This window comes from Candoia aspera, chromosome 2, assembly GCF_035149785.1.
Source record: "Candoia aspera isolate rCanAsp1 chromosome 2, rCanAsp1.hap2, whole genome shotgun sequence".
In the NCBI taxonomy this organism is placed as follows: domain Eukaryota; kingdom Metazoa; phylum Chordata; class Lepidosauria; order Squamata; family Boidae; genus Candoia; species Candoia aspera.
This window is the reverse complement of record NC_086154.1, coordinates 29,038,918-29,065,866: the sequence shown is the minus strand read 5'-3', so window position 1 is coordinate 29,065,866 and position 26,949 is coordinate 29,038,918. Positions and strand designations below refer to the sequence as shown.

The window sequence follows — 26,949 nt, the reverse complement described above, 5'->3', positions numbered from 1 at the left end:
TGGTGGATAAGCAAGAAAATGGTTCACAGTATTCTGTAAAGCTCAGTGTGAAATCACTGGTAAAGTAGAGTAAGAAAACCACTCAACAAAGACGACAAAGCTTGGCCAACAACACCAGAAAAGAACCTATGGAACTCTATAATGAAAAAGCCATATGGTCATCAGATTAGGCCAATGAGTGACCAATAGAACAAATCCTTTGGGGCAATATTTCTGGCATGAAAGCACTCTATTTTAACAGCTGCTACATCCAGATATTCTAATCATATCCTTCCTTATCTATCTGTGTGGTTTTTCTGCATACCATTCCTTGTGCCAATATTGTTCTCATCACCTTTAGTCCTGTGTAGCCTATTAACCTGCTCTTTTCTTAACACCTACACATTTCACAAACCTATTTCTATGCTGTTTTTATTGGCATTTGGACAGACTAATATGGAAGATGATGGGATAATCATTGTGTGAAAAATCAGACACTGTCTGAGATTGATAAGGGCATAGATGACTGAAGTTAATAGAACACAGATCTCATGTGTATACATGTCAGTATTTCATGAATGAAATCGGAATATTCTTATACAGTCTTGTAATATTCTCGCTGTCATACTAAAGATCACTGCTTCACTACATGCACCTGACCATAATAGTTGAAAGGATTTTCCTGCCTGAGTTCAGTGGACTGCACTTTTGAGATTGCATAAGTCAACTGCATTCACATGGACCATGTTCAACATGCATCTGAGGATTACATCTCTGAGGATTACATCTCTGAAGACTAAGAAAAGTCACAAAATCACAAGGGACAAATTACTTGAATGCTTCTATCCCAACTGTCCACTTGAAAATCTTCAAAGCAGCTGCCAACTAAATTAAAATAATATGAATTATAGATATATATATATATTTTAAAAATAAAGCACATTAAATATTCAGCTATTTAACTATTCAGAAGCAGCAATAAAAAGAGTTGAGTTATCACAACTTTCTATTAAAGCATTAGTTGGGTGGTCACCCACAACATGGAATGAGCAAAATGAGGAAGGATGGACATTTGCTTTTCTTCTGCGCTTAGGAAATGAAGAGGATTGCTGTAAGAAGAATCAAATTTCATAAAAATCTCCCCTCTGCTAGCCCCAGCAGACCAGTTAATGTGAACATCTGACAGCATCTCCTAATGTTTGCTCACCTTCTGATCTATTAACTCAGTGCTTCCCAAATGTTTTCCTTCATTACCCAAAACCACTTATTAGAAAGTCTTTTTTACCCAACATAGGTAAAACACTTTATGTGAATTTAAATGTCCCTGTTGTGATTGGGTAATGGGTTCGTGTGTCGTACCCAAAGAAAAGCCACTTTTACCCAATTTTGGGTATTTACCCTGGGTAAATCAGATAACCCTGATTATTCTAGATCACCCTTGGTCAGCTAGGTGCTGCCTCTTTTTGAGAATGTCAGATGGTCAAACTAGGTGCTAATTAGGAGAGAATTAAGGAATAATTAAGGCCAATAATATGGCCTGTCACTCACACCCACTGGATCTGGCAGTGGCCTTTCAACCTAAGAAAATGCCACTGCCAGATCCAGTGGGTGTGAATGACAGGCCATATTACACAAGTACCAGAATAAAGGCTGGCAAGCAGAAAGGAAGTGGTCTGGGCACTTAGCAAATTGTACAGTGTTCGCTGTAACATTATATTTATGACTTTCCTTATATACTGTAGAATACAGTTGCTAAAGTTTGATTAATGAATGTAGATCTCTCTCTCTCTGTTTTGTCTTCTATAACATGGATTTCACTGTCTAAGTTGACCTTAATTGGAAAGCTGATTTGAGTGTTTCTGCATGAATGAAAACTCCTAGTTAATTTTTACATCTGATTTCACTAAGAAGTTTAGATAAACGTGTACAGAATGGATATGGCATGCATTTTGGAGCCATGCATTAAAATTTAATTGAGGTCACTCCTCAAAAGAGAGTTAAGGAGACAACTGTTAGAGCTGATATCAAGTTTAGAAGCAACTCATGTCTTTAGTAGAAAATCACTGACCTTTAAAAAAAGCGTTTAAAACAACTGCAGAATTCTTTTGATGACTATATACCAAACCATTTAATAAGCTTCTGAAACTATGTATCTGATCTTACGTATGTTGCCAAAATTTAATGCACATCACTTAAAACTGACAGGAGGCTGCAGTTCTAAGCAGAATTACTGAAAGGTAGCTGAACTGAAATTATTGGATTCCCTTTCTAGTGTTTCTGGACAGGAGTATGCTATTAATTACTGGGATTGTTTATTGTCTTTATTCAGAGGATTGCTAATATGGGAGAAGACAACAAAGATATTTTTGTTGTTGTTTTGACCACTGGTTATGTAGTTAGCATTGCTAGAATAGAAGGGCCCACCACAACCCCACCCCAAAGCTGCTTTGATAGTGTTTACGAAGTCTGGCTACCTGCCAGTTTACAATACATCAAAAGCTCTTAAAAGTTTTATAACAAACATTTCACAATTCCCTCGTCACTTGTCTGGGAGCAAGGAGTGTTCTCTTGCACCAAAGGTACTCTTCCTTTCTTTGACTACTTAAATCTACACTGTGCATATTAGATGTATCGTTCAGGTTCCTAAAGATAGAACTCATAAAAAAAAAAGCTCCAAAAGAAGATGAAGGATGTTGTGAACTAAAATGAGATGAGAAAGTGCAGATCCAGCATAAAGCAGTCTTTTAAATAATGGCAGCATCCCAAGTTCTAGAATTAATTCCCTATGATTAGTTTGTGATTTGCTGCAGGGTCTGCAAGCCATGTTTCCAAAGCCTAACCATAATTTTCAAGGGGCCCAGTACAAATTTGTAATATGGCTTTAATCCCTTGTACATACCATAATCCCATCCTATGAAATAAAGCTTTCTTTTTTAAATCTTAAATTAATTTTTCTGCATTTCTAAAATTATGCCATGGCCCACAGTACGGCTCTTCTACCCATGACCCAAACATAGCATTTTGGTACGTTGAGGCAGGTATGTCTACATGCATCCACACATGTCATCTGCTGGTGTGAAAATTATATACTTACTCCTCTGAACACTAGCATGGCTACTATCCTACAGATGATTGCAGCTACCTTTACTAATAGCAGTTGTTTAACCAAATTGAATGGCAGTCCATCAGTTTCAGAATATACCCATTTGCTGAGCATTTCACTTCATAATTCTGGTGAATTTGATTTTAAGTTTGTTCCACTATAAAACTATTGATATTTAAGCTTCACCAAAACTGTTTTCCTAATAATTAATTCCTTTGTCTCTTTGGACTTGCTGATTATGGTACTCATTCCTTTAGGTCTCCATTCTTACAGCCTATTGAAATGGTCCTCTGAAACTGTTAATCCTTGAGTACATCTCAGTAAGACCCACCTCACTTGACTTTGTGTAACTGTTGTAGAAAGGCTGAGACAGTCAAGGCTGGGAAAGGGCAATTTCAGTGGGGGGAAACTGGCACACCAAGGGAGCAAGTATTCTCCAGTTGTCTGGACAAGCTTTGCAAGTTGTATGCCTAGAGCATGAGTGGAGTGGGGCAGAAGCCAGGAGGCAATGCTTTGGGGCCCAGCAGGGGATGGTCAGCTGAATGGAATGATGGGGGGAGGGCAGTTGTCAATGATATAACCCCTTCAAGGACAGAAGGAAGAGCATGGATTAGTCAAAGAGACAGCCACAGAAATGCAAGGCCTGCCCCACTGCTCACAGTCCCTGTGTGCCCATAGATTAATTTGGGCAGATTCCCTCCTGAAGCATGGAAATAGCCAGGAACGCATAGGGTGGAATGGGAAGACTTCCCAATATTTTTTAAAACAACCGTTTAAAACTTAATTCAGGTGGGGCATGGAAAACACTTAAGGAAACACTTTTAAAACTGCAGTGCCTCACTTAATACAGCCCAGTATTAAGTATGTCAGGGCCCTGCCCCCTCATTCTGTAAACTTTCCCAACTGGACACCCTCCAGATGTGTAGGCTTCAGCTCCTGGCCAACTTGGGCAGAAGACTGATATATAGCTGTGAGTTCACTGGTAGCTTGAAGCAGGTGATTCCAATTAGTTTAGGTTGGGCAATTAAGTGCACTATTCCCTGAGTTGTGGGTTAAATGGTGATATTTATTTATTTGGAAGGCTTATAGGCCATTCTAGTCAAGCACCTCTGAGTGGCATAGAACTCCCCAAATCCATAATTTGGGATTGAAAACAGATATATAACCACTCCAGTTTTAAAACTAAAACCATACATTGTAAGTAACCAAAAAAAGAAACCAGGAATCAACATTCAAAATATCATGGGACTAATTCATCATCTGAAAGGATAATCATCACCACCCTGCCTGCAAGACTTGATAGAATAACCATGTCTTCACTGACTTTCTGAAAACTGGGAGGGAGTGGTCCATTCAAATATCTGGGGGGCACAAGAGGAGGGATAAGGCAGCTAAGAAGGTTTGTTTCCATGAAGTACTTACTTCACTTAATTCAAACTGTAGTAACACTGGTGTATATCATTTGCAGTCTTCCTGTTTATTCTGTTGAGTGAGGCCCTGGACCAATTCCCCTGAAAGAACTACTGCAGATTACCTTAGAACAAGGGTGTCCATGGGGGGAGGGGGTCAAAAAAGTCAGGGTGGCAGCCACAATTGCATACTTGAAGTCCTGTTTTACATCACATTTTTAAAAATCTTATTTATTTATTTATTTATCTATCTATCAAATTTGTCACTGCCCATCTCCTCCCACCAGGGGAACTCTGGGCGGTTTACAGCAAAATAATCAATAAAACAATAGATATATAATATAATTACAATATATAAAAATACACTGTATAAAATACAATTACAAATAACTAATAAATATAGATGAAAATAAAGTCCAGATGGCTATGATCTAATTCAGTCCTTGGGTGGGAGGAGAACTTTAGGGCACTAACCATCCCCGGCATGACTATTCCCTTCCCTGCCCCAAGCCTGGTGGCAAAGCCAGGTCTTCAGATTCCTCCAGAAGGCCAGGAGCAAAGGGGCTAGCCTCACCTCTCTGCTACTGCAGAGAAGGCCCGCCTCCTGGACCCCGCCAGACTGAATTTTCTTACCAACAGGGTCCTCAGCATGCCCTCTCTGCATGATCGGGTGGGACAGGTTGACATAAGAGGAAAGAGGCGGTCCCTCAGGTAACCTGGCCCCATGCCATGTAGGGCTTTAAAGGTGATAACCACTTTGAATTGGACCCAGAAGCAAACGGGCACCCAATGCAGCTCGCGGAGCAAAGGTGTTATATGTGCCCTTCTAGGGGTGCCAAAAATAGCCCACGCAGCTGCATTCTGGACCAGCCGAAGCTTCCATTCTTCAAGGGTAGCCCTATGTAGAGCACATTGCAATAGTCAATATGGGAGATAACAAGGGCATGAGTGACCATTCAAAGGGCCTCCTGATCCAGGAAAGGGCATAACTGGCACACAACACGAAGTTGCACAAATGCCCTTCTGGCCACAGCTGCCACCTGCTCTTTGAGCAGGAGCTGTGAGTCCAGGAGGACCCCCAGATTATGCACCAGGTCTGTCTGGGGCAGTGCAACCCCAGAACCAAAGATGACAAAATCCTAGATACGGAATAGCTGTTGTTCCCCATCCAGATCCCTACAGCCTCCAGGCACCAAGAGAGGGCAGTCACAGCATCACTTACTTCACCCGGGATGGAGATGTACAATTGAGTATTATCAGCATATTGGTGATACGTCATCCCATGGCGACAGATGATCTCACCCAGCGGTTTCATGTAGATGTTAAAAAGGAGCGGAGAGAGTACCGAGCCCTGCGACACCCCACAAAGGAGGGTTCAAGTGTCGGATCTCTCGCTCCCTATCAACACTGATTGAGACCAGCCCTGAAGGAAGGAGGTAAACCAGCGCAAAACTATGCTGCCCACCCCCAACTCCCTGAGCCGACCCAAAAGGATACCATGGTTGATGGTATCGAAAGCCGCTGAGAGGTCAAGAAGAGCCAGGATGGATGCCCTGCCACCATCCCGCTTCTGCCACAGATCATCCATAAGTGCGACCAGTGCCGTTTCCATCCCATAAGCGGGCCTGAAACCCGACTGAAAGGGGTCCGGATAATCTGTTTCATCGCTTTGCGATGGAAGATTTTAAATGTCACATATGCTAAATTATTGCTTCTGGAACCTGTAAGCCGAACAAAGATCTGTCCTATTTCCATATCCTTGCTATTAAAAACCTTCTTCTGTCTGTATAAAAATAAAATGATTAAGGAAATCCAGTGCATTTTGTTTGAAATCTACCAACTTGTTCCTTTCTGTTTATTCTGTTTGGCCAAAATCCTACTTAGACGAGATGTTACTCTATATCTCCTAAACTACTTAGCTTTAAAATATGGTCTGCATCTTGTTACCAGTTTTTTTAAAGTATTAAGACTTCCATTTTTAGAGTATTTTCTCCAAACAGACACAGCTTAGCTTTGAGAAAGTTGGTCTAAAGAGATCTGCACAGTATACAAAAACAGTTTTGGTAAAGTTTCTATGTCTTAGCTATATTTTTCTTTCGTTGGAACCCTAATAAAAGGAACTAAAATGAACTTGGAAAATAGTGCTAAACAAAATAAATGCAGAGGGAAAAGAAGAACAGATGAGTATATAGAACTCCTCTACCAACCTGTGGGTGCCTCCATATTGGTTGTGAAGATACAGTAGGTACTATACTCAAAGGTAGATGTTGGGTTACATACTGTATACTGTATATTGATATTATTTAGTATTTTTTTTCTTTACATCATGTTTAAAGGCATGCAAATTTATATTTTGTGTACATACGTTGGGTAACGTTGGATAACCCTTGTACTGTATGTCTGATAAAGTGGGTTCTCTTCCATAAAAGCGTATGCTACAATAAATTTATAAGGTGCTACAAATTGAATATGTTTTGGTTATATTGGATATAGCGCTAATACATGGTCTAGCATGATGTAAAGAAATCTCATGCTTCTGCACTCTTCCCTTTCTTTCCAACTCAGTACAAACACACACGGGGGCCAAACTCATCTTATCAATTAGTGAAAACACGCCGGACTATTTTTAGCTGGTCATGACTGCACTGGTCTAGAAGGGGAGACAGGAGGCATGTGGCACAACATTAAACTATGGGTTAGTGCCATATTCAAACCCAACCGGTGATTCCAACTGCTTCACTTTGCTACCAATTATAAATACCGCCATGTTCTTTAAGCATCTGATCCTGCATCTTTGCTGTGATGGTGGCATGGACATGTCCTGTACATTCTTCTATTTAATTAGCATACTAGCATGACACAATTCATTGCCTTCATGGCATTCTTTTTTCATTTTGCTGATGCCAGAGATGGGCAGAGAGACAGGAGTGGAGAAGTAAGTATACAAAAAAGCCACTGCCCTGTTCCAGAGAACCCTATGAATTATTTAATAAACATAGTCCTGCTTCATTTATCAGATGACTGGCGTGTGGTTATTGCTGAATATATATATATATATATATTTTAAATTTATTGGCCACCCAACTCCAGTGGACTCTACAACCTGCCCCCAAATTCTTCCTAACACTCAATCACAGACATCTACTAGTAGATACGTTTTGGAGGGGCTTTTCACATGATCAATATTTTCTTCTGGATGACACTAGCCTTTCAGAACATGTATGGAATGTATGACTATGGAGTAGTCATAATTTTACTCCCATGAGTCAGTGCTCAAGTTGTACCAGTTTTGAACTCTTTGGGACTATGGTAGATTTTTGTTTACCTACAGGAACCTTCCCTAACCTCCACTCCCAGAATTCAGCTAGGATGGCTTTTGGTCTTCCGCCATGCTGCTTACTTGAGAACAGTGCGTATTGCAATCCTCATATTTGCAGGGCAATGAATTTGGGAAAGCTGGATCAAGCTGCACTTGCTCGTGATCATTCAGAATTAAATGTTCTTTTCAGCTGTTGGCAAGAAGGATAAAATTCAAGTGTGGGTAAATTCTGAGCTAAGTCTCTCATAAATCACAGGAAAGCTTATTCTACCAAATTTCTATACAAGGATTCATTCCAGAACTGCATAGGACCCCCTGACAAATGTTTCCATTCATGGATGAAGAAAGAATATCATCTCTACTGCAGATCAGGAGTTTTGTAGCATCTTTTCTGACTAACACATTTTATTAAAAGGCATAAGCTTTCATGAGCTGCAGCCCACTTCATCAAATGCTTGGAGTGGCTAAACCAATATACAACTTAAACTGGGAGAAGGTAGGGGGAGGACAAGGCAGGGAAGACAGGGCAGTTATGCCAACAGAGGTTACATGTGAGAAAGATTACAAATACCTTTATCAGTTGTAATGTGCAATGTGTTAAAAAGAAACCCATTGCGTTTGTTAGTAATTGATAGTACTTGTAAAATGAGAATTGGTGCCTATCCCTCCATGGCATTTTTGTCTCTCAGTATTGGTCGCCAAACTCTGAAACGGAAGTAACTGCCACTCGTGTTTCAAGCTGTTAGAAAAAGAAAACATCTAAAAGCTGAAGCAGTCCTATTACCCTCTATGAATTATGTAAAAGTTGGTGCTAAAGTAAGAGTTTTGAAAGAGAATAAGTACTATGGCTTTAACTTTCTGAAATATGAGTGGCTCCTTGTGTCCTAAAGTAGCAGAAATGGATTGTGATATTCTAGAACACCATCATCAATCTGTAAAAATGGTCAGATGTAATGTATTTATTTAAAACATTTGTACAGGCAGTCCTCGACTTACAATCACAATTATGACCATTTTTATGGTGGTCGTTAAGCGAATCCAGCTTCCTCAATGGGCATTTTTTGCTGGAAAATGGCAGAAGAGTCTCAAACCACAATCAGGTCATTGCGGGATGCTGCGACCAGTCATAAATGTGAGCCAGTTGCCAAGCACCCAAAATGTGATCATGTGACCATGGGGGTGTGCGACGTTCTGCGATGCTCAAAAGTGCTTTACAGGCCGTAAAGCACCCATTCCAAGGCCGTCATAACTTTGGACCATCGTTAAATGAACAATCATAAGCCGAGGATTACCTGTAGCCGCCCATCTTAAAACGAAACTCTGGGTGGTTCACAACCAAAGAATAAAACAAACTGTACAAACAATAAAAACAAAGAACATTAAAACCAAGATGAGAAAAGCCTGCCCCACAATTGAACTTCCCTGATGCTGCCCATAACATTCTCCTCACACTTTGGTCTCACCCTATCCCAACACTTGCGGGGAAAGCCAGTTTTTAAATGCTTTCCAGAAGGTTAAGAGAGTAAGGGGGGAAATTACAACTTTATTTTCACTAACCTCTAACTAGAACTCAGCTTCTCTTGTTATTGATTTAATGGATTAATAAAGAACATATATTACTGTTTTATGTATTTGTTATTTTTTTAGTATTTTAATAACTGTGAGCATAATTGGGGTTTTTTGTAATGCAGTCTGTATCTATGTATTTTATTTTATGCAATTAAATACATTTTTCTAAGAAGGAGTCTGTAGTTTTCACCAAATTCTCAAAGGGGTCCATAGCACATAAAGGTTAAGAACCCCGGTCTAAGGGAAAAATACATCTTTTTTTCTATTTTGTTTTAAATAGTGCTACTTGAACTTCTTCACATCTGCATCTTAAAATGTCTTGATTATATCCATTTATGTGCTTTATAATTCCCTGCAATTTTGGCTAATTCTAATACTGTATACTGCAGGTCACTCCAGCTAGTTTGCTTAATTATATACTTAAAATATCTCTCCAATTACAGCAATGTCAAATTGGAGTTTTTATTTTAGGTTTGGTTTTGTCAATTATTTCAGTTCTAGAATTAAAGAATAATTTCATTTTCATATTTCCAGTCATCTCCTAATTACCTAATTTGTCTAAAAGTGAGCCAGTTTGGTCTAGTGGCTCCAGGCTAGAAACCAGGAGACTGGGAGTTCTAGTCCCGCCTTAGGCGTGAAAGCCGGCTGGGTGACCTCGGGCCAGTCACTCTCTCTCAGCCCAACTCACCTCACAGGGTTGTTGTGGGGAAAAGAGGAGGAGGAAGGAGTATTAGGTATGTTCGTGGCCTTGAGTTATTTATAAAAATAATAAAGGCAGGATAGAAATCAAATAAATAAATCTGGTTACATCAAAATAACACCCTATGAACCATCAATCATATGATATCTGTTCATATTGGCATGTGTTGTCAATATGTATATGTTTCCATGTGTCCATTTAGCAGACAGCATTGGATCAATTGGTAGAGAGCAATCATGAAGCACAATGCAGAAATTAAGCATAACTCTCCTTGGCTTGGCCTGTTTTGTTTTTATATAGAAAAGTTGCAGAGACCCTTACGGATTTTTTGCGTAAAAAAGAAAATGGTTTTGTGACTTACGGTGTGGATGATTAGAAAGGATAGGTTATAGAAAGAAGGGAATTATAATGTAGTCTTAAACTTTCTTTTACTATCTTCCTTTTTCTTCGTCTCTTCTTTTCCTTTCCTTTCTTTTCTTTTCCTTTCCTTTCTTTTTCTTTTTCACATTTACTTTACTATATATTTTTTCTTTGAATATATTTCTTATTATGTATGTAAAATCTTTTAATAAAAAGTATTTTTTTAAAAAAAGAAAGGTTTCAGAGAAAGAACAGATTCATAATCAGAAACTTGTTGAAAATTTAATTTGGGGATAAGTTTTTTTTACTCTTAAATCTTTTCATTCTTTTGCCTAGACCTCAAAGGATCATTAGTTGTTTCAGTATAGTAAATTTAAAGAGACAACTTGAACTTTTATTTATTTATTCCCCATGAAATGAAGTCTTGTTTTCAGATAAATAAAGCACCAGGATTTCTCATACATCATCTATTGGGGTTTTTTTCATAAGACTACTATAGTGCAAAACTTGTCAACTTCCAGTTACAATTTGCATCTAAATAAAGGTGTATGATTCCAGATGGAAGGTACTGGAATAATAATAATAATTTAATAATTTAATAATAATTAAATTACTGTTAGCAAAATATTAAATTGGTACAATCAAATTAAAGTGTGAAGTTATCAAAGATCAAGTCTGAAGCCTCTTAGCTGTTTAAGACTTAATCATCTTTCAGTGGAAAAATCTCAAACCCACTGGATAGGGTCATACACTGAGCTAAGTCATTATGTGGTTGGTTTGATTTTAATTCAGTGCACTTATTTAATCCACTGTGTATAAAACAAAAATTGCTTAGTATGATGGATGAACTTTCCATCTTTACATAAATGAGGCCACCTAAAATTACTCCATTTTCCCAAATTCCCATGATGAACACCATGTGTTTCCAGAAGTTCAATATATGAACTTCTTGCTCAGATATGGGTGGCTAGTGCTGCTGGTGCTTATACTTCAGCAATATTTGGAGGGCCAGTTGAAGCCCTTTTTCAATTATATAATAATGTGATATATAGGGATATCGGTACCATTATTCTTAAACGTCTTCTTTGGTCCTCAAAATCCAAGGTGCTCCTTGACTCTTGGACAAATGTAGGTGATGAAACAGGCTGTAAGAGGGCTAAAGTGCATCTAGACCAAGCTCAGGTGAAAGCACTATGTTGTCCCACGACATGGCAGTAAAGGAGGCAAAAATGATTTCCTTTGCATCCTTCCAGCTCAACCTTAAGATGCTGTTCAATGGACATGTTTTGTCGTGGTCAAATAGTGATAGCTTCTTATCCCTCAAGCATCTGCTCTGATGATTTGGTAAATTAAGAAATGCGATCATATTTGTTCAGTAAAAAAGGTAAAGGTAAAGGTTTCCCTTGACGTAAAGTCCAGTCGAGTCCGACTCTAGGGGGCGGTGCTCATCTCCGTTTCTAAGCCTTGAGCCGGCGTTGTCCATAGGACACTTCCGGGTCATGTGGCCAGCATGACGACTCGGAACGCCGTTACCTTCCCGCCGAAGCGGTACCTATTGATCTACTCACATTTGCATGTTTTCGAACTGCTAGGTAAGCAGGAGCTGGGACGAGCAACGGGAGCTCACCCCGCCGTGCGGTTTCGAACCGCCGACCTTCCGATCGTACTTATCACAAATTGTAGCAGTGTTTTTGGAGGTGTCTAGAGCAGGCTGCAGAACCTGTCATTAAAAAACAAAAAATCCCAGAACAGAATCCTGGTCAAGAGGAATCGGGCCTCTTAATATCAGATGACAAGCTGTGCCCTTTCCACTGTACCTTGGGAAAATTGCTATGGGTGCCCATGATTTTCAGAGTGAGTGAGGTCATTAGGAGATTTGGGGCGAGGGCCATCATTATCCTGATGAGATAAATCTCTATTGCATCTTCCTTTTAGAATCTGATGAAGTGGTGCCCATGCTGGATCCGCATCTGTGCGGTATAATGAGCTGGATGAGGGTTAGTAAGCTGAAATATCCCCTGTAAGGATGTGGAAGATGGCTTTCTATATTGTAGCACTCCTGTTTTAGAATATTCCCGATTCCTTTGAATACAGGGCAAAAATGAGGTTGCTTTCTCACATTTAAAACCTAGTATTTATAGCCTGACCAAGCATTTTGTCTCTTAAGTGCCTTTCTATTAGTACTATTATGATTATTACTCTGTGTTTAAATTTTAGTTATCACTTACTTTATTTGATTTTACTGTGAAGTGAAAGTGTAGATTTAATCATGAATGAAAGAGTTAAAATATGTATCAGAACATATGAATTAGCATTATTTAGGCATTGAGTGTGTATAAAAGTAGGAATCTGTAGGGCAATGATAATTTCATATTAGGCTCCATTGAATGGTCATAATGGAAAAAACAGAGATACATTTTGGGGGAAATTGTGAAATGTTCTGAATGAATCCAACTGTGCATAAAAAATTACTCCATTATGTGACATGAAATGATACAAGAGAAGTGATAGGGCCATTTGGAGACACAAGAATGAAATAAAATGGTATTTGCTTAAAAGAAGGTTGCCTGCTTTAAACGCGCAGTTTAAGCATAAATCATTGATACAAACACATGACAAAGGAAATAACATAAATCAAAAGCATGTTTGATTTGATTATTTATGATGAAAGACTGAGAGAATTAGTGAAAGATACAAGGGCAATGAGAAATTCTGAATGGGGGAAGACCATTTTTTTGGCAATGTCAAGGATCAGGGTTGGGAAATCTTGGGGAAAATGGATGTGAAAAAAACTGGAGTGAAAGTACTGTAGGAAGAGAAAACCCTGTATAAAAAACTATTAGAAGATAAATTTGTCTCCCAATTGAATAGAATGAATGGAAAGTGGGTGTGAAGCTGTTCAGAACTGACCCATGTTACCAAGTGCCACAGTAGGGTGTGGAGCTATGCTGAGAAGTATGAAAATATATTCTTGGTAGAATGAAGATGAGAACAAGATAGTGGATGAGAGGAAAATGCATATAAGAGAATGAGTGCTTCAGAAAAGGAAAAGAGAAAACGTATTATATAATATGTATATAGAGAAAAGGTTGCAAAGGATCTAGTCAAGGAAAGATTAAAACTGACAGATCGCAGACTCATTTTGATGGAAATAAAACATTGGTTTGGAAGTTGACGAAGAGGCCTAAGCAAGGAGCCTCCTACAGTGCGAATCAAATCAATAATAAAAATGATGAAATTATTCAAAACGAAACTGACCTGAAGAGATGCAGGAGAGATTCGCTCAGGGACCTGATATGTTGAGTAGGACTGAAAGCAAATGCTATAAATATTAATATCCAAGGAAAAAAATGAAAAAAGATGTAAATGCTGTGAGAACATTAAAAAAAAAAGCTGTCTGTAAATGGAAAGGATATAATTGAAAAAACGATATCGACGGGTGTGGTTTGTTTTAAGGACTGGCTATGCAACTTCTTTAAAGGGTGTTGAAAACTGCATCTGTGTCTGACAATTGGAAGAATTCTATTATTTTTCCCCTATACAAAAAGAAAAGTAGTTAAGAATTAATGCAAAAAAACCAACAACCCACAGAAGGATTAGTTGTTAAGTGTGTCTGTGAAGTTTCTTGGCAGAATTCCAATGTAAGGGGTACAGTAGGTGACAATAAGCAAAATTGAGGAAGGGCAGTGCAGCTAATGCCAGGCGGGGTGTATGCCACATTTTTGCTGTTTAACAGATCCCTAAGATATGTATGCCTAAATGTGAGATGTAAAGTTTATTGTATGCTTCTTAATATATAGAAAGCATATGATAAGTGACTAGGCTTGAAGAATGGAATGTTTTGCACAAATGTGCAATTAAAGGTTGGTTGCTAAATGCAACATGAACAATACATGATTGACGATCATCTCACCAAAGGAGAATAGTGCTTCTTTCTTAGTGCTTGCTTAGTCAACCCAGCGGGACATACTTCCTAGGGTACGTGCATAGGGTTATGCTATGTGTATGTGTTTACATAACTCAGTACTCTCCACAAACAGAAGTGTATTAGCAAAGCATCTAGTCATTGCAGCCAGTGAACTCTGGGAAACCTGGAGGGTCAAAATATGCCACATTTGTAAGCAGGAGTCATGATTCATCAAAGATTGCAAGCAGTCTGGTTGTCAACATCCTTCTGCCTACAATTCTTCTTTTTCTGCAGAACGATTTCCCGTTTTCCCTGTTAAACAATAAGCAGTTATCCAACTTTATGGCTCAGATTTCATCCACCCCTTCTGCTGTAATGGTATGACCTGGAAATGGAAGGAAAACCAGTGTTGCTGAGTAGTGTCAGACTAACAGATTCAGCGTAGCCTGGGGCGAGGGGAGATTTCCCACTCCTGCGGAGTTCAGCTGTGTTAACTTGATACTTCCCTCTTTATTTAAACAGGGGCATATTGAAGTGGAAAGCGAGACAGTCTTTAGATTAGCTGCTTTGATTTTACAGGTAAGATTTTCCTGAACTCTTTTTGTGGTTTCTTTTAACCTGCCATGCCTTCAGTTCCCAGACTGTGGAGTTTCTGCAGCATTGTTTATATATTTGTTCTAATGTAAAAATATACCCATTGACTCACCTGACCCAGTTAAAAACAAATGCCAAGTTACTATGCAGTAGAAGAAGTATTATACTGTATGAAGAAAACTTACTTGGAGAGAGACAGCGTGCTTTGAATAAGCTATACTTTTGTGTCATATGTCTGATATAATTGTATATATTTTCCATAATACTGATACTGGATGTTAGGCACAGGAAAAAGATTATGATGTAGAGAAAAAAGGAGCTGCTATTATTTTGAGAATCACTACAGAGACTTTAAAATGTCTTATCAATTTTGCTTCAGCAGTTTCTTCTATCATGGAGTTGATTTTGCATGGGCATCTCTGTATATATATTTCAATATGTTATTTTTCTTAAGAGGCTTCCGTTTGTATTAATAAGAATTGATAAAATAATAAAGCTTTGATTTCTTTTTTTAAACAAATTTGTGTTTGGAATGGATCCAAACGAGCAAAGGTGAGCTTCCATGTAATTTCAGTTTTTGTCTCACATACATCAAGAGGGCCCTGGTTCCTTTAGATAACGAAACCCATATTTTAGAAAAGCCTTGCAAAACCCTGACATACTTTTAATTTGCATACAGGGTCAGCATTTGTTGAAAAATAAGAGTTGAGTTTTAAAGTGCATTCTTAATGATGTGGTATCTAAATTAAATACAGAAAGCCATTACAAAACAAAAACGGATTTCTAATATCATGATTGTCCTCCTCTTACAGGAAGCAAAAGGAGACTACTCTAGGTAATTGTGTTTCCTTTTTCATTATTAATATTGTGGGTGATGTTTAGCTTTTCCTGCATTTGAATGACCTTTTTACTAATCACAAAGCAGAGCAAGTGCAACAAGTAGGATAAACTCAGCGCATGCACTAGCAAGGGGATAGGTGGCTTTCGTGGGTGAGTGAGAATTGAGCCGTTCTTTCCAAAGTGCCATTGTCTGGGTGCTTGTGTTAGCTAATCTTTAATAAGGTGAAACTTCAGTAAAAGATTCCGGTGTGTGTAGCAGGCCTATTTCCAGGGAAGTTCCTTTCATGAACTCCCCCCAGCTTCCCTGTAAATCTCCTAATGACCTGGTCTGTGAATAGCCCTAATGTATGCTGAGCAAAAGGTTTTTCAGCTTTGTAGATCACTGTGCAGTGTTTCCTTCTGCAGCTGCTCCAAGGGGGCTCACCCATCACACTCCTGTCCTGACAGCTGTGTTGTGGCTGGTGAAAGATCTTGAGCTTGTTAGGTTCAGCTCTTACCTACAATGTGTAAATCAGATGCAGCTTCAGTCTGGGTTTCCTTCCTATCAGCAAAACCCAGCCCCTTCTTCCCAGTGCAGTTCTTGCAGGAACAATTAAATAAAAAGGACATTGTGTCTGAGTGGAAGGTGGTGCTGGGAAGCTTAATTAGCAGCAGCTCACATAACAGACATTGTAGGAGGATAGCAGAGTTAGTCTATGGTTAGTCTATAGTCTATGAAAAATCAGGAGTCTGTAGGCATAAGCTTTCATCAGATGCAATGGAGTGCCTAAAGATGTCAGATTTAAATCAGGAAGAGTCGGGGGAGAAGGAGAAGACCAAGTGGTTTATTCAGACGCAGGATTACAAGTCCTTAGAATGTTGGTTTTAGTCAGATTAATGTTGCATTGCTGGCTTGACTTCCTGCAAAGAGAAGATGGCTTGTGGTTGCTTACCATTCTGCCAGAACGAGACTTCTGGCATGTATGGTTATATTCTGACATGATAATTTTTGTCATTGTGCCAAATGCCATTTCTTCTATTGTGCATGATTGGATGAAGAGCCAGAGACTTTCTCAGTCTGAAAGGTCAGCCTAATTTCCTGTGGCCCTCAGACTAATTTCAAAAGGTCTTTTGCAATTTGGAAGGTTTTCAGAAGAAAAAATGCTAAAAAGAACCATGCCATAAAAAGAAGAAATGGGTGGGTTTGCTCATTGCTTGCTTTAGCCTGGTATACCACACATAGTTACTTCTGTAGGAAAGAAGCCCCTGATCAAAATAAGTTTGGACACTCTTATTATATAGCAAACCTACTGTCACAGCAGACGGCAGCACCGATCGATCTGACTTTGGCAAATCTCAAGAAAGCTAGAGGGGGGTGGATTTGGATGAGAGATTACCAAGAAATCTCAGGACTACAGACTTGCTTTTTGATTGATTGATTGATTGATTGATTGATTGATTATGTGCCATCTAGTCATTGTTGACTCTTAGTGACCACCTTGTGTTGTACACCAGTTATGCCCTTTCCTGGACCAAGAGGCCCTCCGAACAGTCACTCATCTCCCATATAGATTACTGTAATGCGCTCTACATGGGGCTACCCTTGAAGAATATCCAGAAGCTACAGCTGGTCCAGAATGCGACCGCACGGCCAATCTTGGGTGTTCCAAGATTTGCACACATAACACCTCTGTTGCGTGAGCTCCACTGGGTCCCAGTTTGCTCCCGGGTCCAATTCAAGGTGTTGGTTATCACCTTTAAAGCCCTACATGGCATGGGACCAGGATACCTGAGGGACCATCTCATCCCTATTACACCGACCCGCCCCATCCAGTCATGCAGGGAGGGGGGGGGGCCCATCTATAAAAGAATTCCATCTGGCAGGGTCTTGGAAGCATGCCTTCTCTGCTGTAGCTCCCACCCTTTGGAACATCCTTCCCTCAGAGGTGAGACAGGCCCCTTCGCTCCTGGATTTCCGCAAAAGATTAAAGACCTGGTTTTGTAGGAAGGCTTGGAATGGGAGGGCGAATAATTACACCTGGGGATGGCTAGCGCCATGAAGTGATTCGGAGGGACCTACCACACTGAAGGACTGATTAAGATCTTTTTTCCATGTAGATTTTACTATATTTATATTTTTATTGTATTTTGTAACATAATGGTTTTATATTTTAATCCCATTTTATTGTAAGCCGCCTGGAGTCCCCCCATAGGGGAGAGATGGGCAGTGAATAAATTTATAAAATAAATAAGTAGATAGATTTTTCTCCATGATGATCTGTCCCTAACCTAGTCCTTCAGGTTTTCCAATGGGGTCCTCATCACTGCTGTAACTGAGTCCATCCACCTTGCTGCTGGTCTTTCCCTTCTCTTTTCTTCCACCTTTCCCAGCATTAGAGCCCTCTCCAAAGACCTAGGTCTTCGCATAATATGCCCAAAGTAATTTGAGCCTGGTCATTTGTGCCTCAAGTGAGAATACTGGGTTAATTTGTTTGATGATCCATCAGTTTGTTTTCTTGGCTGTCCATGTTATTCTCAGGGGTCTTCTCCAACACCAAAGTTCAAAAGTGTCAGTACTTTTCCTATCTTGCTTCTTCAGAGTCCAACTTTCACTTCCATATAGTATCATAGGGTATACCACTGTCTGCACTGTTCTGAACTTTGTAGGTATAAACACATCACAGCATGTGAATCTCTTTTCAAAGGCCTTCATGGCTATTCTGTCGAATGCTAGTCTGCTGAGTATTTCTTGACTGCTTGTTCCTTTACTATTGAATAGACTTGATTAGGATTTTTTTTTTTTTAATTCTGGTAGGAGGGATTTGCAATTTACTGTACTTTTGCCAGGAGGACAACATGGATATCTCCATGAAATCATTGAGCTCAGTTCAAGGGAGGCTTTACCTTAACCTTTGCCTTTACTATAGCAGTGCCTAAAATGCCGTTCTTAAATATATACTACAGTGATCTCAGTTATGTTTGGAGGGAGGGGTTGCAGTTTTGCAGCTTTTCTAATGCTCATGTCTATTTACTGTGGCTTTGAGTCAACAAGAAGGATTGAGAGTTCAGTCCCCTCTTCCTTGCATGATCTTATGCTTGGTTCTATTTTTGTGTTACAATAGTACAACAAGGACTCAGACCTGTCATAGTGAAATTCCAGCTGGATATCTCTGCTGTATATAATCATGTTACTTGAGTGGATCAGCATGAGAGGAATAACTTTCTAATAAACTGTTTTGTTTTCAATTAACTTTGGTTAAGTTCCCTTTAATATAACTAAAGTTGTGGCCAAGAGGCAGCTTATGTAGTCATAGATATATCTGTGCCTTAGTGCTACAAAAAAGGGTTAGCAAGTTGCACTTATATTTGTTTAATAGCTTCCTTCTGTCAATTTACATACAACCTGTGCTAGCATTACTGATCACTTGGTGATCATGTTTGCACATGATGCTCAGAGTTATCTGGGCCAGTTGCTTGGGTTTGCATGATTCACTGAACCATAAATTAAATACTGCCTGAGGCTGGCTAGTTTGTGATTTAGTGTTGTGTGAACACAGCCAATCTATTATTAGGTTAGCTTGGATCATCATCTGGATCAGCGCAAGGCCTTCATAGCTTGCAGGTATCAGGTGCGCTAAATCAGTATGTCTGGCACCAAAATATCTACTTTTAATTAAGCAGTTGCTGCTCTTTTGTAACTGAGTGCAAGAAATGATTAAAGGTGGTGATTCTTACAAATAGAGATGAAAACATTAAGGTTTTAAACTGTTAAGATTAACTAATTAATCACAGATTAGAGTTCTTAATTTTTAATCTGATTTAATCCATGAAAGGATCTGAAGTGTGTTGAAGGCGCCATCATGTAGAATATTACATGTATATTGAGAGTTGGCAAGACGTTTAATTTGCTAAGTTTAAAGGAGCAGCTGTCTTAATGAGAGATGAAGATGTCTCTATATTGAGACATCTATGAGACCAGTAATTATTTTATTGGTAGTCCAGACCTTAAGTACTTTCACACAGAACTTACTCAATTATATGTATTAATTACATTTGAGAAGATGTACAGTATATGTGAATGTGCAGGATGAGAACTCCAGAAAATGAAGATGAGAGAACTGAATTATTTGAAGGGCGTTATTCTCTGAGGTCAGTTGCAGCACCATGTTCAGTTTATTGCTCTGGTAAGGGAAATACGTCTTTGCTTGAGTTTCCTCTTTATGCTGTAGAATTGGTAATGTCAAGCCTGAATCATTTCCTAGAGTTAAAGCAAGGTCACTGCCATGTGTCAAGCTGCCCCAAAGAGTCAGAGGTCACTAGCATATGTGTGAAACAGCAGGTGCAGGCAACTTGTGCTAAAAATCAAATTATTTATTTATCCAGATATGCTGCATTAGTTTTGCAGGAATGGTATTTTTAAAAGAAAATTATACAAACTTCAGTGCAATGACGTGTTAATTTAAATGCCAATATGTTTAGGGCTCATTTGCACATCCTGAGTGTCCTAATGCAAGGATGATCTGCCTACCATTCTGGAAGACAAACGCATGACATTCATAGCCTTCACCTAGCCTGCCAGGAAGGCAAACTTCACCCTTCTTTTCTTGCTCCACATCCAAGTAACGTTTTCCAGCTTCTACTGATGCAAACTGCCTGTGTGGTCTGCCTGCTGTGTTTCATTTGTTTGCAGGTAAATGCAATTGGCTAAGTGTGTACTGTGATGGCCACATCCCCTTATACTTGCTGCCCTCCTTAGGCCATTTCACCCTGGCCTGCTGGGTTCCACGTACAGCCTGATGCTGCCCTGGGCAAGCAAGCGCTGGTCAGATAGAATGGGTGGGCCTTCCTCTGCAGAGGAACAATGAAACAGGAAGCCTTTTTATCGCTTGTTTTGTTTTTGTTTTGTTTTAACCAGTCTGGCAGTAGACTTCTGAAATAGTGTTGTTGTTTTAATTTTTACTAGTCCACCAGGGAAATGGTAGAATGGTAAAATTGCATTTTCTTTTCTTTTACCGGTCTACTGGTGGTCCAGTGGAATGGTGGAATAGTAACATACAGTTTAAATATAACAGCATAAATAATAACCCCTCTCCCCTTTTATGATCCAGCCATTTGTTTCTAATTTTCCTTTATTAAAGAAGTAACAAATATTCTGTATATTTCTATAAGAACTTGAGGACTTTTTGAAAGAAGAAGGAAAAAAAAAACTAGTTCTGGTTTTATGTACTATTCAACATCCAAAATACTGTAATTACTTCAGGTAAAATTTAGGGATAATCAGTTAATCTCACTGCTTAATGAGCTAAGCATCTCAGCCTAGGCCTTATTTGCCTTCCCCCCTCTCCAAGTTGGGAGTCCCCTAATCATCATCAGGGTTATAGCAAGCTTTCAAGATAGCTGAGTTCCCCCAAAACAATGACAGCATTGATTCTATGGTTGATAAAAAAAAACACTGAAACAGTTGGCCAAGAAGCAGCTGGGAGAAGCACATGTTTGATGTGCTAGTCATCACACTCTGTTCATATCAAACCTAAATTGAGAAAAATGGAATTGCCAGCTTGACACCAGGTGCTGCAAAGAAAAGAAAATCCAAACCTTCACATATTTTAGCAGACAGGTTTTGTTTGGGTATTTGGGGAGCAGTAACTCTGTTTTGGTTTTAGCATTCATTTTACTACAGTATTTCAGAGTATTCAAATGACAATTGGATAATCTTTACCCCATGCAGACTGACCCTGCCTTTCAATTTGTGCTAGCTGTGGATGATGGGACTTGATCCAGTTGATTAGGACAGTACTCATTGGAGAAATCTCTCATAGTACAATCCTATAAATGACAACTCAGAAATAAAGTCCCAGTGTGTTCATTTAGGCTTAACTCATGTAATAGTCACTTTTTAAAAAACAATTTCAATTGATATAATGTTCTGTATACTTCTCTCCCACCATTTTGGTGAACTTATGTCCTCACATAAGCAAAACTGTTTATAACTCTGAGTACCATATTGGTGGAAAAGCACAGTGCAATTTTTCATATAGCCTAGGCTGTATCCTCTGGTAACAATGCTCAGGCATTTTGCTGGGTATGGTCTTTTTAACTGATTTTATTTATTTATTATGGAAAGGCTTCTCACTGACCTTTAATCATACCCAGGAATACTACAATAGTACACAAAAGATACAAACGCTAAAATGAATGCACAAAATAATACAAGAGAATACGAAACTGCATAAGGGTAAAAATAAACTTAAGGATTGTACTGAGTAGAATATACAAATCATGTTTTAAAATGTTTACACAAATAAGCAAGTTTTCATGGTAACACTGAGGAGAAATACTGTCGATTAACCCCTCTAAACTCAGTTACTATCACCAGCACTCCTATTGATTTTAAGAACGATTGCATCATAGTACATGAGCATACTTTTAAACGGAACTGATGTTTTTAAATTAGCATCCAAGTTGCAAATCCATTTCCATCTGCTTGGGGTGGGGGCAGAGTTTATACCCAGATATCAAATACTGTAGTGCTGTTGTTGTAGCAACTAGAATATTACATGCTGTTAAGGAGACAGTAATGCCTGAGGGAACCCGCTGTCAGTGTTTTAGAAGAAAAAGCAAATCTTGTTTTAAAGGCTAAGGACGTGTTTCCGTACTTGAAAGCTTTGTAGTAGGTCCAAGCTGGAAAAAATCTGGCAGCAGAAGAATAGTTTCAGAAGAATACAGGCTCTCTTAAAGTGTGCCAAGGGACTGCGCCAGAGGAGCTTTGAATGGGACAGTTCCCAGATGAGGTCTTTTTACAGAATATTTATGGCCAGCGTCAGTGTAGACAGCCATGTGTTTAAGCAGCCTGAGTTCCTTAACAGGCAATCAAAACAATAAAAAAGAGGATATACAGTCATAGAAGAAATGGGGTGGGCATTGTGAATTGAGCTTCAGTAGTAACCCAAACTTCTAAAACAACTACTAGGTTTGGGAAAAATCTACGTCATAACACAAGACCTTCTAACCCTTACAGAGTAATTTTATACAAAGTAAAGCAGGCCTTGTTTTATGTGCCCTATTGCAGCATAAAATGGAGTACTGAATTCTCATTAACCACCACCCTCTAAACAGAAGAGAACTAACTAAAACAAATTTAGTAGGCACTTAACACCATATATAGTAGTAGCAAACTCATTCTCTCAGTGTAGAGCTTCATATAACCAAAATGGCAGCATCCAGACAGAAGAGGAACCCAGGATTTGCTAAGCCATAAAAAGAATAAGGAATTCTCTGGGGAAGGAGGGAAAAAGTATTGTAATACACTATGCAGGGAAGGGGAGGCTGGAAGTGATCTTGCCATGGTGCATTGTTGGACTACAGGGCCCATTTATTGATCTGCTATAATGCTTTTACATAATAAATTGTGCCCTGAATGGAGCTATTTATTATACAGATTTTGCATCGGTTACTTATTAAGCTGATTTGGAAACAGGTTCTACCATTCATTAAAAAATCAAACAAAGAGCAGTAATACAGCATTGTACAGTGCTAAACCCTATAATTCTGCCAGGTCCTTACATTGTATATGCTGAGAATGAAAGCTCTTGAGGTGTTATATATAGAGTATCTCTTCTGACTTTCCCGGTAGCTTGCAAGCATGCAGCTGGTAAGGATGACCTTGCCCCCACCCCCCAAAAATGTGGCTGGATAATACCAGTGGCTCCTACTCATTCTGGCTTTATGTTTACTCCAGTATCAGAAGCAGAACACTTTTCATTGCTGGTTACTAGGGAACCTGAGCAGGAAGTGCTATTGCATTATATTGTACTTGTGGCCAGCATGGGGCCTGAATGCTTGACTGCATTTGACTAAGCATCTGGCCTGATCCAGCAGAAAGTTTTTATGTTCTTATAAATGGTTTAGGAGGAAAGTTCCTTGTGAGTCCATCTTAGCTCCTTATGAATCCATCCATTTTAATTCTATATAGGATGTTAACCTTTGCCATGCAAAATTGTATCGAAAACAGTGGTTCCCAACCTTTTTGGCACCAGGGACTGGTTTCATGGAAGACAATTTTTCCACGGACCGCGGGGAAGGGGATGGTTTTGGGATGATTCAAGCGCTTCCTCTTTTTCCTGACCTTTTATTCTTTTTTACTTCATGCCATTTGGAGATAGCAGCCAGTGGGCTTGCTTTCTCTGACAGGAGGTGGAGCTCAGGCACTAATGCGAGCTGTGGGGAGTGGCTGTAAATACTCAGGCTGTAAATTCACTCGCTCACCCACAGCTCACCTCCTGCTGTGCGGCCCGGTTCCTAACAGGCCATGGACCGGTACCATTCCGCAGCCCGGGGGTTGGGGATCCCTGATCTAAAGAATCCAGGAACATGAAAATGTGGCACTCATAGGTGTAAGTAATGTGACTTGCCAAGCTTCACCAAGGTCCTGTCCTTGCAGCTAGTGAGTGGTCTTTCTAGCTGACTACTTGATCTCTGGACTACATGCAAAGCGTGTCTTACACCTTGTCTTACAATAAAAAGAGGACATCGCTGATGTGGCTCTTGTCTGTCCTGTTGCCAAAACAGATAAGGCGCTTATTCATTTGTCAAATGTTGTTTGGATGCTTTGACTAAAGTTCTTACAACTGGAGGCCCTTTTCTCTCAAGCACTTGTGTGTATATAAACAAACAGAAGAGCCGAGACAGCTGGAGTTCTCTCTGGCTTCTCTTTTTCACTTCCCTCTTGCACTCGTGAAGAGAAGTTGGCATGGAATGCCTGTCGATAGATCCCAGAAGTTGTGCTTCCTCTGCAGGATGAAGGGGGTTGAAGCAGGAGAAGTATAGTCTTAAAGGAGAAGCAAAACTGGTCAGTACAAACCTGAAAGGGACAGATTTAAACCAATAAGGGCAGTGGAGGAAACCATCTATGCACGGAGGTGGAGCCCAACTCACTTTGGAGACAAAGAGAAAGTCCATTCCCATCTGGGACAATAATAGCAAAATCAGCACCTCGGTGCTTGCTTTTGGAACCACAGATTTATATTCTGTTAATACTTTATAGTTTTGCTGGCAATTCAGATTCCTCGGAGTTCAGTCTGTAAATCTCAAGGTGCGCTTAAAAATAAATCTGCTCTTCTAGTATTGAAGGGGGAGTTCACTGATAGTAAATTAAGGCTTCCTTACAAATATGCTGAAGTTCCAGGCTCAGATTGGAGCTTAATATCTGAAATGAATATTCTTCTCTGGCTTGGATTAATGTCTGAGCAAGACAAAAGTTCCTTAGCTTATCCCTGTTCGTCTTTTTTTTAAACAAAATCTGTCTGAAAGGTCATGTCCGTGCCTTGTAAGGGACTCCTACCCAAAAGTCCATTGGCTGAAAGTACTACCCCAACCCTTGTAGTGTTACTTTTTGTCTCTATGCTGTTGGTTCCCATCTGGTTCACAGGGCTGCTTACCGAAGCTGGAAGCCATTTTTAGTGGCTGGGGTGACACAGCCTTAGGAAGCAAAGCCAGTGAAAGTACATCACCATCTGTTTGCACCCCAAATCTGCAGCTTGAACAGTCTTTCCACTCTAGGGGAAAAAAGACTTAATCAATGAAAAGAGGAGATCTTTGTTTGTCCAAGAGCATGCATCTCATTGGGGTGAGTTCAGATTAAGCCAAATTTAATATTTCTCTTTTTCTGTTTCCAGTATTGAAACCTTGCCTTTTTTTTTCCCTCCTGAAAGTTCATTAAATTGCTCCCAGGAGAGGCTCTATTTTCTTTAAATAGCTGACACATTGGGTTTTTATTATAGTCCATGGACTACAAAGATAACTGCTGCCTGGTGTACCATAACACAGACAACGTAATGAATTCCTGGAGGGTGACAAGTAGAAAGGAGTGCAAGAGGGGTATCATTATTTGGGTGATAAACATAGTTTGTTAGAGGAAAACATTTGTGTAAAAATATATCCTGCAGATTCATGTTCAGCTTAATTAAAAGTCGGGAACTTCCACATCAAGTGGAAATAATGTGTGTTTTCCAAGTTCTTCAACTTGCAAAGCATGCTGTCATATGTATTGTATAAATGCTAAATACAGGTGGCCATAAACTCACTCAGAACACAGTAGTGACAGCAATTTAGCCACATTAGCAGAGAAAAAAAATGGGAAGCTGTTCAAAGAAAGCAGCTGCTCTAATCTAAAAGGAATCAGATCCATACTGTGATGAAACCCCTTGTCTGGACACGTTTCACCTTATGCTGATCTGGATTTGAAAACAGTAACAGTAACAACTAAGGCAACCTCTGGAATTACCAGCAGTCTGTATGAGAGGGGTGGAAAGTGACTTGCCATATTTTCTTCTGGTGTAATTGGGGACTGCATGCTAGTGATAAGCAGACGAATGACAACAGGGGGCTGATTTAGAATTTACATTGTGGGCTCTCCTTTTTTTTTGGTCTGTCTGCAACCCAGCAGACTGACACATCACTCTTGCCAGAACATTTGCTACAGATTTTTGAAATTAGGCTGCAGGTTGCTGATTCCTGCTATCGCATTTTGATAAATCAGCATTTGCAAGAACTATCTTGTACCATCAAGGTTCTCATGCAGAATTGTCTATCCCGAAAAAGAGAGGTTTCCTTTTGGGAGTGGTCTCCTTTTGGTCTCCTTTTGTGCTACTACCTGAAATGGCCTAGCCAAATCATGATGATTTAGAGGCGTACACCTGACCCACTCATACAATGTAGCTGCCTGAATAACTTCTGACAGAAGAGCAAGGGTTCTGATAGGCAAGATTTGAGGAGGTAAAATTGATTGATAAGTTACTCAGGTGAAAGCCCAAAATGTTTCTCAACCCCTTCCCACCTTTCTCCATATATGGAAGGAAAGCTGCAGCAGTGTTTGAGTCCCACTGAATCTCTGATTTGCTTTTGAATCTTTGATTCAGTTCCTCAAATAGCATTGAATAATTGATTCAAAGGGATTATTTGACTGAATCTCTTTTGAACTGAGTCATCCATTCAAAGTTTTACACAGCCCTACTAATCTGTGATGAAGGAAACAAAACATACATCCACTGATGACTTACACCCATATTTTGTGTTAATTAATTGATTTGATTTTGACAGCACCTGACTCCAATTGATTCTGGACAGCTCACAGTATAAAAAACAAAACTGTATTCATTTATTTAAAATATTTGAGTAGTCACCCATGTTATG

The 26,949-nt window shown here is 39.5% G+C and overlaps 1 protein-coding gene across 3 annotated transcripts in view; it reads left to right on the top strand.

The window, feature by feature from the left end:
• FRMD4B (FERM domain containing 4B) overlaps nucleotides 1-26,949 on the top strand; it is a 154,005-nt gene that overhangs the window by 43,306 nt on the left and 83,750 nt on the right. The window contains exons 1-3 of one of the 3 annotated variants that reach the window (XM_063291562.1): nucleotides 14,537-14,724; nucleotides 14,869-14,925; nucleotides 15,753-15,775. In XM_063291562.1, coding sequence (XP_063147632.1) covers nucleotides 14,689-14,724; nucleotides 14,869-14,925; nucleotides 15,753-15,775 — 116 coding nt within the window. In that variant the 5' untranslated portion in view covers nucleotides 14,537-14,688. Of the gene's footprint in view, nucleotides 1-14,536; nucleotides 14,725-14,868; nucleotides 14,926-15,752; nucleotides 15,776-26,949 lie in introns of those variants that run through there. The other 2 variants (XM_063291561.1, XM_063291563.1) reach the window with 2 other exon arrangements.